This window comes from Stylophora pistillata, chromosome 10, assembly GCF_964205215.1.
Source record: "Stylophora pistillata chromosome 10, jaStyPist1.2, whole genome shotgun sequence".
In the NCBI taxonomy this organism is placed as follows: Eukaryota; Metazoa; Cnidaria; class Anthozoa; order Scleractinia; family Pocilloporidae; genus Stylophora; species Stylophora pistillata.
The window spans coordinates 19,053,756-19,067,824 of NC_142528.1; the positions used below are offsets into that span (position 1 = coordinate 19,053,756).

The following is a 14,069-nucleotide window of genomic DNA, read 5'->3' on the forward strand; positions in this document are numbered from 1 at the left end:
CTTGCTCAACTCGCGATCAAAACACGGTTTTGTTAAACGTATCTGGAAACAACCCCAAACCAATTTTTTTAAATTGATTGGGTTGAAATCTATGAGAAATCACTAAAATCTCCTTGATGTTTGCCTGAGTGAGTGAATTACTGACCTAGTGGTACTTGACTGGCTATGTGACTGGTTGGGTAACGAACTGGCTGACCGATATGTACTCAGCAAGGCAGGTTAACTGACTTGCTGACCGATTGGTGACTAAGTGGCTAATTGACCTGTGAATCACTGGGTGACTGCGTGATTGACTAACTCAATGGTACTTGATTGGTTATCTCACCGGTTAACTGACTTGCTGATCGCCTAGTGAATGAGTGACTACTTAACTGGTGACTGACTGGTTGAGTAGCTCGTTGACTGAATGGTTGACTGACGCAGTGGTAATTGACTGGCTATGTGACTGGTTAACTGACTGGCTGAACAACTTGTGACTGAGTGGCTAGTTTACTGCTGACTGACTGGCTGACTGAAGTGTTGACTGACTCAATCGTACTTGCTTGACTGGTTAACTGAGCTCCTGACCGACTGGTGAAAGAGTGACTAATTAATTGGTGATTGACTGGCCGAGTGTCGGGTTTACCATCCGCTTAACTAAATGGTTCACTGACCAAGTGGTACGTGACTGGGTATATGACTGGTTAACTGACTGGCTGAGCCACTGGAGGCTTAATGATTGGTGACTGACTGGCTGAGTGCATGGTCGGCCGACAGGATAACGAAAGAGTTGACTGATTGAATGGTACTTGACTGGGTATCTGACTGGTTAGCTGATTTGGTGACCGATTGGTGAGTGAGAGGCTGGTTGACCGGTGAGTAAGTCACTGGTTGACTGACTGGCTGACTTGAAGAGTGATTGACTCAATGGTACTTGAGTTTCTATCTGTCTGGTCAGCCGACTTCTAGACCCACTGACTGTCTGACTGACTGGTCGATTTCCTCAGTGGTGCCTGAGCAGCTGATTGACGAGTTAACTGACTCAGTAGCTCCTGACGATTATCTGATTGGTTGACTAACGGGTTGACTGAGTGGTTAACTGACTCGCTGACCGACTGGTGACGGACTGTCTTACTGATTGGCTAACTGACAGAAAACTGCCGGACTGAATGAGCAGTTGACTGACTCACTGGGTACCTGACCTGCTGACTGACTAGGTTACCGCTTTACCCATGCTTTGGTGACGAACTGGCTAACTCACCGCCACCTGACCGACTGAGTGACTGGTTGACTTACTGACTTATTAATTACTGACTGGCCTTTGAAGGGGCTGACTGACTGGTGGACTAGTTGACTTGGCGCATTTCACTCTGGCCAAATTTCGCAGGAAACAGCGGATATCATCTGGATTTTAGCGTTTTCTCACAGCTTTAGAGACAACCTATTCAAAAGAATCGCCTTCGTCTTGTTTGCAGATACTTCATTCAAAACCATGTTTTCTGCGCGAGTTGAGCAAGACTTGACCCATTTCATGCTCTGGCCAAATTTTGCAGGAAACATCGAGTATCAACCGATATTTAGTGTTTTCATACAAATTTCAACACAGTCGATTGAAAAAAGTTGGCTTTGGGTTCTTTACAGATACTTTTTCCAAAACCGTGTTTTCAGCAAGAGTTGAGCAAGACTTGACCCATTTCACTTTGTGGCCAAATTTGGAAGTCAAGAGCAGGTATATCTCAATTTTTAGTGTTTCCTTAAAGATTTCAACACAATCTATTGAAAACATTTGATTTTGTGTTGTTTGCAAATGGTTTTTGCAAAATCGTGTTTTGGGCGAGACTTGACCCAATTAACTCTCTGGCCAAGTTTTGCAGGAAACAACGAGTATCAAGCAAATTTTCATGTTTTATTTTACAGATTTCAACACAATCTATTCATAAAAATTGGTTTTGGGTTGTTTCCAGATACTTTTTGCAAAACCGTGTTTCCAGCGCGAGTTGAGCACGACTTGACAGATTTTACTATGTTGCCAAATTTGGCAGGAAACCTCGCGCATCAACCAAAACTTAGTGTTTTCTTGCAAATTTGAGTACAATCTATCCAAAAAAGTAGGTTTTCGCTTGTTTGCTAATACTTTTTCCAAAACCGTCTTTTGAGCGCCAGTTGAGAAAGACCTGACGCAAGTCTCTATCTGGCCAAATTACGCAGGAAACATCGGGTATCAAGGAAATTTTAGTGTACTTTTACAGATCTCAACCCGATCAATTAAAAAAAAATTGGTTTAGAGTTGTTTCCAGATACCCTTTACAAAACCGTGTTTTGAGCGCGAGTCGAGCAAGACTTGACGCAAATCTCTATCTCGCTAAATTCGCATGAAACATCGGGTATGAAGGAAACTTTAGTGTTTTCTTAAAGATCTCACCACAATCTATTCAAAAAGATTGGTTTGGGGTTGTATCCAGATACTTTTTACAAAACCGTTTTTTGAGCGCGTGTTAAGCAAGACTTGACCCAAATCTCTATCTGGCAGAATCTCGCAGGAAACATCGGGTATCAAGGCCATTATAGTTTTTTCTTACAGATTTCAACACAATCTAATGAAAAAAATTGGTTTCGGGTTGTTTCCTAATACCAAATCTCTATCTGGCCTAATTTTGCAGGAAACCTCGGGTATGAAGGAAATTTTAGTGTTTTCTTACAGATTTGAACACAATAAATTCAAAAAAGTTGGTTTGGGGTTGTCTCCGGATACTTTTTACAAAACCGTGTTTTGAGCGCAAGTTGAGGAAGACTTGACCCAAATATCTATCTGGCCAAATTCGCAGGAAACATCGGGTATGAAGGAAACTTTAGTGTTTTCTTACAGATTTCAACACAATCTATTCAAAACCATTGGTGTAGGTTTGATTCCAGATACCTTTTAGAAAACCGTGTTTTGAGCGCGCTTTGAGCAAGATTTGACAGAAATCTCTATCTGGTCAAATTTGCAGGAAACATTGGGTATGAAGGAAACTTTAGTGTTTTTCTTACAGATTTCAAGACAATGTATTTAAAAAAGAAGGTTTGGGGTTGTTTCCGGATATATTTTACCAAAGCGTGTTTTCAGCGCGAGTTGAGCAAGACTTGACCCATTTTAGTATGTGGCCAAATTTGGCAGGAAACATCGCGCATCAACCAAAACTTATTGTTTTCTTAAACAATTTAAGACAATCTATCCAAAAAAGTTGGTTTTCGCAGGTTTCCTGATAGTTTTTTCAAAACCGTGTTTTGAGCGCGAGTTGAGAAAGACTTGCCCCAAATCTCTATGTGGCCAAATTTCGCAGGAAACATAGGGTATAAAGGAAATTTTAGTGTTTTCTTAAAGATTTCAACACAATATATTCAAAAAAATTGGTTTGGGGTTGTTTCCAGATACTCTTTACAAAACCGTGTTTTGAGTGCGCGTTGAGCAAGATTTGATCCAAATCTCTATCTGGACAATTTTCGCAGGAAACATGAGGTATAAAGAAAATTTTAGTGTTTTCTTACAGATCTCAACACAATCTATTCAAAATAATTGGTTTCGGGTTGTATCCAGATATTTTTTAGAAAACCGTGTTTTGAGTGCGTGTTGAGCAAGACTTCACCCAAATCTCTATCTGGCCAAATTTGCAGGAAACATCGGGTATGAAGGAAATTTTAGTATTTTCTTGGAGATTTCAACACAATCTATCCAAAAAAATTGGCGTAAGGTTGATTCCAGATACTTTATAGAAAACAGTGTTTTGAGCGCGAGTTGAGCAAGACTTGACCCAAATCTATATCTGGCCAAATTTCGAGGGAAACATCGGCTATCAAGAAAAGTTTTGTGCTTTCCTATAGATTTTAACACAATCAATTCAAAAAAATTGGTTTGGGGGTTTTTTCCAGATACGTTTTAGAAAACCGTGTTTTGAGCGCGAGTTGAGCAACTTTATCTAAATCTCAGTTACAGTCTCTGGCCAAATTTTCCAGGAAACGTCGGGTATGAAGGAAACTTTAGTGTTGTCTTACAGATTTGAACACAATCTATTAAAAAATTGGTTTGGGGTTGTTTCCAAATACTTTTTACAAAACCGTGTTTTCAGTGCGAGTTGAGCAAGACTTGACCCATTTTACTATGTGGCCAAATTTGGCAGGAGACATCGCGCATCAAGCAAAAGTTATTGTTTTCTTACACATATCAATATAATCCATCTAAAAAAGTTGGGTTGATCTTGTTATCTGATACTTTTTGGAAAACCGTGTTTTGAGCGCGAGTTGAGCAAGACTTGATCCAAGTCTCTATCTGGCCAAATTTCGCAGGAAACATCGGGTATGAAGGAAAGTTTAGTGTTTTCTTAGAGATTGGAACACAATCTATTCAAAAACGTTGCTTTGAGTTGTGTGCAGATACTTTTAGGAAAGTGGTGTTTTCAGCCCGAGTTGAGAAAGACTTCGTGCATTTCACTTTGTAGCCAAGTTTCGCGAAAAACATCGGGTCTCAACGAATTTTTAGCGCTTTCTTACGGATCTAAACACAATGTAGTCAAAATGTTTGGTTTTGGCTTGCTTGCAGATAGTTTTAGCAAACGTTTTTTTCTGATGAACTCAATTGCTGACTGACTGGGACTTATTGGCTGACTAACTGATTGACTGACCGGCTGACTAAAAGGCTGCCTGACCCAATGGTACTTCACTAGCTATCTGAGTAATTCTTTGACTTACTGACCGACTGAGGACTGAGTGGCTAATTGGCTGAATTGCTGTGTGACTGAATGGCTGACTGGCTGACTGGCTGGTTGACTGACCCGCTGACTGAAAGGTTCACTTACCCAATGGTACTTGACTGGCTCTCTGACTGGTTATTTGACTAGGTGACCGGCTGGTGACTGAGTGGTTAATTGACTAGTGAGTACGTGGCTGACTAACCGGTTGACTGACTGGCTGAATGATAGGTTGACTAAATTAATGGTCCCTGATTGGCTATCTAACTGGTTAACTGACTTGCTGATCGCCTGGTGAATGAGTGACTAGTTAACTGATGACTGGCTGGTTGATTAGCTGGTTGACTGAATGGTTGACTAGTAGGCAGTCGTTGGACCATGTCCATGACTAGCGCAATTGCGACAAACACTTTCTCTCGTGGCTAAAAAGCCCAATTCTAGAACGGCAGACACGGCCGCATCCACTGCACACGAATGCACATGCCACTGGAACACAGGTTGCTTTGTTCATTGCTGCTCTTCTCTTAGCTCTTCTATCATCGGCTTCAGCTTTCAGCCTTTCTTCTCCCGCTTGGAGTGCCAGACTGCACATAGACCTCCAATCACTCCGATCTGCAGCATGTAGCTCTCATTTATCTGTTGGCAGGCCAGTGGCGAGCATATCTCTCTTGCATACGTCCTTGAAACGCAGCTTAGGTCTGCCAATAGGCCTCGAACCGGATTCGAACTCGCCATACAGAAGATTCTTAGCGATTCGCTCATTCTCCATCCGGTACACATGACCGAGCCACCTCAATCTGCGCTGTCTTATCAGGGTGAACATCGAGGGGATATTGGCTCTTCCAAGTACCTTAATGTTATAGACCTTATCTCTCCATGAGATGGAGAGGATGCGACGAAGACATCTCATATGGAAGATGTTCAAGCGCTTCTCCTGACTAGCGTAGGTAATCCAAGACTCGCTACCAAACAATAAGGTGCTCACGATGCAAGCACGATACACAGCAACTTTAGTTTGGGTAGTTAACTTCTTGTTCTCCCAGACACGGGCAGACAGCTTTGCCATGTTGGTTGCAGCCTTGCCAATTCTCTTTCCAATCTCCACTTCAAGGCAGTTGTTGTTTGAGGTGGTGGAGCCGAGATAGGTAAACTGTGTGACGGCTTCCAAGATGTAATCTTTGATGGTTACGGCAGGTGTGGCTGCATTGTCCTGGGACATGACTTTCGTCTTCCTTAGGCTGCTTGTAAGTCTGAAGGCCTCACATGCGTCAGAAAACTGATTGAGGAGGAGTTGGAGTTTTTCAGCGCTGTGAGCAACGAGGGCAACATCATCGGCAAAGAGGTCACGGATGGCTACCTTGCGCACTTTGGACTTGGCTCTAAGGCGTGCAGGGTTGAAGAGTTTACCATCAGAACGAGATCATATCAGGATACCTTTTTCAGAGGACTTGAAGGCATGATTCAGTAAAACTGAAACGAAGATGTTGAAGAGAGTTGGGGCTAGCACACATCCTTGTGTTACGCCGCTGTTTATATCGAATGCCTCAGACCTGTTTTCGTCAGACTGCACTGTACCCCGAGACCCATCATGGAACGATTTGAAGAAGCTCATGAGTTTAGGAGGATAGCCAAGTAAGGGCAGAATCTTGAAAAGGCCGTCTCTACTGACAAGGTCAAACGCCTTTGTCAAGTCGATGAATGCAATGTACAGTGGCTAATGTTGCTCTTTGCAGTTCTCCTGGAGTTGTCTTAACGAGAAAATCATGTCCACAGTCAAACCGATTAGAGCGGAAACCACACTGGTATCCAGGGTACACCCTTTCAGCGATCTTTTGAAGGCGGTATAATGCCACTCGGGTAAACAGCTTTCCAGCAATGCACAGAAGTGAGATGCCACGGTAATTGTTGCGACAACTCCGGTCTCCCTTGCTCTTGTATAGGGTTCAGATAATAGAATCCCTCATCTCCTGGGGAACGTATCCCTCTTCCCAGCATTTGCAAATTAGCTGGTGGAGATTGTCGAACAATTGGTTTCCACTGCATTTGAAGACTTTAGCCGGAACACCGTCAAGCCCAGGGGCCTTTCCAGACGATATGTGACTGATTGCCTTTGAGAGATCTTCCTTGGAGGGGGGCTCATCTAGTTCAAACATGATGGGAAGCCTTTCAATGCAGTCAAGGACAGAGGGTAAGACAGAGCTTGATCTACCATAGAGCTCGATATAGTATTCCACCCAGCACTCCATCAGTCTTGATTTATCAGTAATGATTTCACCAGTTGATGTTTTGTGTGGTGAGGACTTGGACTGTGTAGGTCCCAATCGCCTTCTTGATACCCTTAAACATGCCCCTGGAATTTGCAGTGTAAGCAGCTGACTGGATTTCAGCACAGAGATTCATCCAAAAGTTGTTAGCACAGATCTTAGATTTTTCATTCGCGCGACGCGTGGCCTCCTGAAGTGCTTCCAGAGAGCTAGGTGATGGATTACGCTTATAGTTCGGCAGGGCATTCCTCTTTGCTTCGATGAGCGGCTGGAAAGTCGCGATGTTTGCATTGACCAACTCCTGGCTTTTGCGTACATTCTTGCCAAAGGCCTTTAATACTGCAGCAAGGGTGGTGTCCTTGATATGGCTCCAGTGATCCTCTGTGTTAAGTTCCAGGCAGTCTCTGAGTTTCGAGCTCAGGATGTCGTTGAATGTAGAGATATTTTCAGGGATGGCGGTGGCAGAAGTATTAATGCGAAGTGTAGCAGATTGTTTGACACGATGGAACTTCTTTGGACGTAACTGTATCTTCGTGCAGAAAAGGGAGTGATCACTGTCACAATCAGCACTGTGGTATGCCCTTGTAATACAAATGTTACTAAGGTGTTCCCGTCTTGAGATGATGTCGAGTTGGTGCCTTTTTTTAGATCTGGGGCACATGCACGAGAACCTATGGTACAGCTTCACGCCAAAGAATGTGTTTGTAATACAGAGGTGATGATAGGTGCAAAGCTCCAGAAGGCGTTGACCATGTGCATTGCATTTGCCAACACCAAAGTCACAAAGACAATCAGGCCAGGAACCTTGATCGTTGCCCACTCTAGCGTTGAAGTCGCCGAGTAGAATTAGCACTTTGTTGTTTGGGATATGTTTGATAGCATCATCCAATTGGCTGTAAAAGGGATCCTTGGCATGGGTACTCGTAGTCAGGGTTGGAGGGTAGACAGAAAGCAAATTGGTGGGACCTAGATCGGTATTGAGTTTTATGTGCATAATGCGCTCAGACTTGGTTGAGCCCGGCTCCACAATCTGTACTAGCTTGTTGCTGAAAGCAAAACCAACTCCATGTACGCTAGGCTCATCTTCATCTCTACCCTGCCAGAAAAATGTGTATTCCTTCTCCGTTAGGCTTCGCAACCAGCTATGCGCGTTTCCTGTAAAGCAGCGATATCAACTTTGAGCCTAACCAATTCTCTGCTGATGACAGCTGCTTTGCGTACCCTATCAATGTCGCGTATGTCCGTGGTAAGTCGGGTCAGCATCGTTCGGACCTTCAAGTGGCTCTCTGACTGGTTAACTGACTGGATGAGCGGCTGGTGACTGAGTGGTTAATTGACTGGTGAGTCAGTGGCTGACTACGTGGTTGACTGACTGGGTGAATGATAGGTTGACTAACTCTATGGTCCTTGATTGGCTACCTGACTGGTTAACTGACTTGCTGAACGACTGGTGAATGGGTCACTAATTGACTGGCGACTGTTTCGCTGAGTAACTGGTTGACTGTTTGCCTGACTGACTGAATGACTGACCTAGTGGTACTTGACTGGCTATGTGACTGGTTGGGTAACGGACTGGCTGACCGATATGTACTCAGCAAGACAGGTTAAATGAGTTGCTGACCGATTGGTGACTAAGTGGCTAATTGACCTGTGACTCACTGGGTGACTGCGTGGTTGACTAACTCAATGGTACTTGATTGGTTATCTCACCGGTTAACCGACTTGCTGATCGCCTAGTGAATTAGTGATTAGTTAACTTGTGACTGACTGGTTGAGTAGCTGGTTGACTGAATGGTTGACTGAGGCAGTGGTAATTGACTGGCTGTGACTGGTTAAAGGCTGATAGTTTCGAAAGAAACTTTTTGGGGCTGCGTCGGTGGGAGTAACGAAATAATTAGGATATATCAACAAAGTTGAAATGGTAAATTGGCCACCGTAATGATTACAAAAGCTGACGTTTCGAGCTTTAGCCCTTCGTCGGAGCGAATGACGAAGGGCTAACGCTCGAAACGTCAGCTTTTGTAATCTTTACGGTGGCCAATTTACCATTTCAACTTTGTTGATATATCCAAATTATTATGTGACTGGTTAACTGACTGGCTGACCGAATTCTGACTGAATGGCTAATTTACTAGTGACTGACTGGCTGACTGAAGTGTTGACTGACTCGATCGTACTTGATTGACTGGTTAACTGAGCTCCTGACCGACTGGTGAAAGTGACTAATTAATTGGTGATTGACTGGCCGAGTGGCGGGTTTACCCTCCGCTTAACTAAATGGTTCACTGACCAAGTGGTACGTGACTGGCTATATGACTGGTTAACTGACTGGCTGAAGGACTGGAGACTGAGTGGCTTAATGATTGGTGACTGACTGGCTGACTGCATGGTTGGCCGACTGGATGACGAAAGGGTTGACTGATCGAAGGGTACTTGACTGGGTATCTGACTGGTTAGCTTACTTGGTGACCGATTGGTGAGTGACAGGCTTGTTGATCGGTGAGTAAGTCACTGGTTGACTGACTGGCTGACTTGAAGAGTGATTGACTCAATGGTACTTGAGTGGCTATCTGTCTGCTCAGCCCACTTCCTGACCCACTGACTGTCTGACTGACTGGTCGATTTCCTCAGTGGTGCCTAAGCAGCTGATTGACGAGTTAACTGACTCAGTAGCTCCTGACGACTATCTGATTGGTTGACTAACGGGTTGACTGAGTGGTTAACTGACTCGCTGACCGACTGGTGACGGACTGTCTTACTGATTGGCTAACTGACAGAGAACTGCGGACTGAATGACCAGTTGACTGACTGACTGGGTACCTGTCGTGCTGACTGACTGGGTCACTGCTTTACTCATGGTTTGGTGACTGACTGGCTAACTCACCGCTACCTGACCGACTGAGTGATTGGTTGACTTACTGACTTATTAATTACTGACTGGCCTTTGAAGACGCTGACTGACTGGTGGACTAGTTGACTTGGCGCATTTCACTCTGGCCAAATTTCGCAGGATACCTTTTAAAAAACCGTGTTTTGAGCGCGAGTGTAGCAAGACTTGATCCAAATCTCTATCTCGCCAAATTCGCAGGAAACATCGGGTATGAAGGAAAGTTTAGTGTTTACTGATTTCAACACAATTTATTCAAAAAAAAGTGGTTTGGGGCGTTTTCCAGATACCTTTTACAAAACCGTGTTTTGAGCACGAGTTGAGGAAGAGTTGACCCAAATCTCTATCTGGCCAAATTTTGAAGGAAACATTAGGTATGAAGGGAATATTAGTGATTTGTTACAGATTTCAAGACAAACAATTGAAAAAAATGGTTTGGGGTGTTTCCAGATACTTCTTACAAAACCGTGTTTTGAGTGCAAGATCAGCAAGACTTGCACGAAATCTCTATTTGGCCATATTTCGCAGGAAACATCGGCTATCAAGGAAAGTTTAGTGTTTTCTTACAGATTTTAACACAATCTATTCAAAAAGTTGGTTTGGGGTTGTTTCCAGCTACTTCTTACAAAACCGTGTTTTGAGCACGAGTTGAGAAACACTTGACCCAAATCTCTATCTGGCCAGATTTTGCAGTGAACATCGGGTATAAAAGAAATTTTAGTGTTTTCCTACAGATTTCAACACAATCTATTCAAGAAAATTGGTTTGGGGTTGTTTCCAGATACTTTTTAGCAAAGCGTGTTTTCAGCTCAAGTTGAGAAAGACTTGACTCATTTTACTATGTGGCCAAATTTGGCAGGAAACATCGTGCATCAACCAAAACTTACTGATTTCTTTCACATTTTAATACAATCTATCCAAAAAAGTTGGTTTTTGCATGTTTCCTGATACTTTTAGAAAACCGTGTTTTGAGCGCGAGTTGAGCAAGACTTGACGCATATCTCTAACTGGCCAAATTTCGCATGAAACATAGGGTATGAAGGAAGTTTTAGTGTTTTCTTACAGATTTCAACACAGTATATTCAGAAAAATTGTTTTGGGGTGGTTTCCAGATACTTTTTACAAAACTGTGTTTTGAGGGCGACTTGAGAAAGACCTGACCCAAATCTCTATCTGGCCAAATTTCGAAGGAAACATGGGGTATTAAGAAAATTTTAGTGTTTTCTTACAGATTTCAACACAATCTATTCAAAAAAATTGGTTTGGGATGTTTTCCAGATATTTTTTACAAAACCGTGCTTAAAGCGCGTGTTGAGCAAGACATGACCCAAATCTCTATCTCGCCAAATTTCGCAGTAAGTAACGAGTATCAAGGAAATTTTAGTGTTTTCTTCCAGAGTTCAACACAATCTATTCAAAAATTTTAGTATGCGGTGTTTTCCTAATACTTTTTACAATAACCTTTTTTGAGGGCGAGTTGAGCAAGACTTGACTCAAATCTCTATCTGGCCACATTTGCAGGAAACATCGGCTATAAAGGAAATTTTAGTGTTTTCTTACAGATTTCATCACAATCTATTGAAAAAGATTGATGTAGGGTTGATTTTAGATGCTTTATAGAAAACCGTGTTTTGAGCGTAGTCAGCCACTGACTCACCAGTCAATTAACCACTCAGTCACCAGCCGGTCACCTAGTCAGTTAACCAGTCAGAGATCCAGTCAATTACCACTTGAAGGTCCGAACGATGCTGACCGGACTTACCCCGGACATACGCGACGTTGATGGGGTACGCAAAACAGCTGTCATCAGCGGAGAATTGGTTAGGCTCAAAGTTGATATAACTGCTTTACAGGAAACGCGCATAGCTGGTTGCGAAGCCTAACGGAGAAGGAATGCACATTTTTCTGGCAGGGTAGAGATGAAGATGAGCCTAGAGTACATGGAGTTGGTTTTGCTTTCAGCAACAAGCTAGTACAGATTGTGGAGCCGGGCTCAACCAAGTCTGAGCGCATCATACCAATCTCAATACCGCATCATAGCGATCTCAATACCGATCTAGGTCCCACCAATTTGCCTTTTTGTCTACGCTCCAACCCTGACTTCGAGTACCAATGCCAAGGATGCCTTTTACAGCCAATTGGATGATGCTATCAAACATATCCCAAACAACAAAGTGTTGATTCTACTCGGCGACTTCAACGCTAGAGTGGGCAACGATCAAGGTTCCTGGCCTGATTCTGATTGTCTTGGTCACTTCTTTGTTGGCAAATGCAATGCACATGGTCAACGCCTTCTGGAGCTTTGCACCTATCATCACCTCTGTATTACAAACACATTCTTTGGGGTGAAGCTGCACCATAGGTTCTCGTGCATGTACCCCAGATCTAAAAAGTGGCACCAACTCGACCTCATCATCTCAAGACGGGAACACCTTAATAACATTCGTACTACAAGGGCATACCACAGTGCTGACCATGACAGTTATCACTCCCTTGTCTGCACGAAGATACAGTTACGTCCAAAGAAGTTCCATCGTGTCAAACAATCTGCTATACTTTGCATTAATGCTTCTGCCACCGCCATCCCTGAGAATATCTCTATATTCAACGACATCCTGAGCTCGAAACTCGGAGACTGTCTGGAACTTAACACAGAGGATCACTGGAGCCATATCAAGGACACCACCCTTGCTGCAGCATTAAAGGCCTTTGGCAAGAATGTACGCAAAAGCCAGGATAGGTTCAATGCAAACATCGCGACTTTCCAGCCGCTCATCCAAGCAAAGACGAATGCTCCTCAGAACTACCAGCGTAATCCATCACCTAGCTCTCTGGAAGCACTTCGGGAGGCCAGGCGTCGTGCGAATGAGAAATCTAAGATCTGTGCTAACAACTTTTGGATGAATCTCTGTGGTGAAATCCAGTCAGCTGCTGACACTGCAAATTCCAGGGGCATGTTTGAGGGTATAAAAAAGGCGATTGGGACCTACACAGTCCAAGTCCTCACCACTCAAAACATCAACTGGTGAAATCATTACTGATAAATCAAGTCTGATGGAGTGCTGGGTGGAATACTATATCGAGCTCTATGGTAGATCGAGCTCTGTCTTACCCTCTTTCCTTGACTGCAATGAAAGGATTCCCATCATGTTTGAACTAGATAAGACCCCCTCCAAGGAAGATCTCTCAAAGACAATCAGTCACATATCGTCTGGAAAGGCCCCTGGGCTTCTACGGTATTCCGGCTGAAGTCTTAATGCAGTGGAAACCAATTGTTCGACAATCTCCACCAGCTAATCTGCAAATGCTTGGAAGAGGGATACGTTCCCCAGGACATGAGGGATTCTATTATCTGAACCCTATACAAGAGCAAGGGAGACCGGAGTTATCGCAACAATTACCGTGGCATCTCACTTCTGTGCATTGCTGGAAAGCTGTTTGCCCGAGTGGCATCATACCGCCTTCAAAAAATCGCTGAAAGGGTGTACCCTGAATCTCAGTGTGGTTTTCGCTCTAATCGATTTGACTGTGGACATGATTTTCTCTTTGAGACAACTCCAGGAGAAGTGGAAATTTCCTTCACACCCGAGGTTTAATGCGAAATTTGGCCAGATAGAGATTTGGGTCAAGTCTTCCTCCATTCGCGCTTAAAACACGGTATTGTAAAAAGTATAGGGAAAACACGCTAAACCAATTATTTTGAATACATTGTGTTAAAATCTATAAGGAAACACTACTAAAATTTCGTTGATACCCGACGTTTCCTGCGAAGTTTGGCCACATAGATATTTGGTGTAAAGTCTTGCTCAACTCGCGCTGAAAACACGGCTTTTGTAAAAAGTATCTGGAAATAACCCCAAACCAAATATTTTGAATAGACTGCGTTGAAATATGTAAGGAAACACTAAAATTTCCTTCATACCCTAGGTTTCCTACGAATTTTGCCAGATAGAGATTTGGATCAAGTTTTGCTCAACTCGCGCTCAAAACATGGTTTCCTAAAAAGTATCTGCAATCAACCCCACACCCATGTGTTTGAATAGATTTATTGAACTGTGGAAGAAAACACTAAAATCTCCTTGATAACCGATGTTTCCTGCGAAATTTGGCCACATAGTGGTTTGGGTCAAGTCTTTCTCAACTCGTGCTCAAAACATGGATTTTTAAAAAGTATCTAGAAAAAACCCCCACACCAATTTTTTTTTAATAGATTGT

At 43.3% G+C, this 14,069-nt stretch overlaps 2 protein-coding genes across 2 annotated transcripts; one reads left to right on the top strand and one right to left on the bottom strand.

Moving 5' to 3' along the window:
* Positions 1–6,974: 6,974 nt before the first annotated feature.
* Positions 6,975–7,961, bottom strand: LOC148722123 (uncharacterized). Its single transcript, XM_088736997.1, has one exon. The coding sequence runs from the start codon at positions 7,959–7,961 to the stop codon at positions 6,975–6,977; it is 987 nt and encodes a 328-aa protein (XP_088593123.1).
* A 3,638-nt stretch (positions 7,962–11,599) lies between these two features.
* LOC148722124 (uncharacterized) lies at positions 11,600–12,883 on the top strand. Its single transcript, XM_088736998.1, has 2 exons — positions 11,600–11,674; positions 11,915–12,883. Exons 1-2 carry the CDS (start codon positions 11,600–11,602, stop codon positions 12,881–12,883), a joined length of 1,044 nt encoding a protein of 347 aa, XP_088593124.1.
* The last annotated feature ends 1,186 nt before the right edge of the window (positions 12,884–14,069 follow it).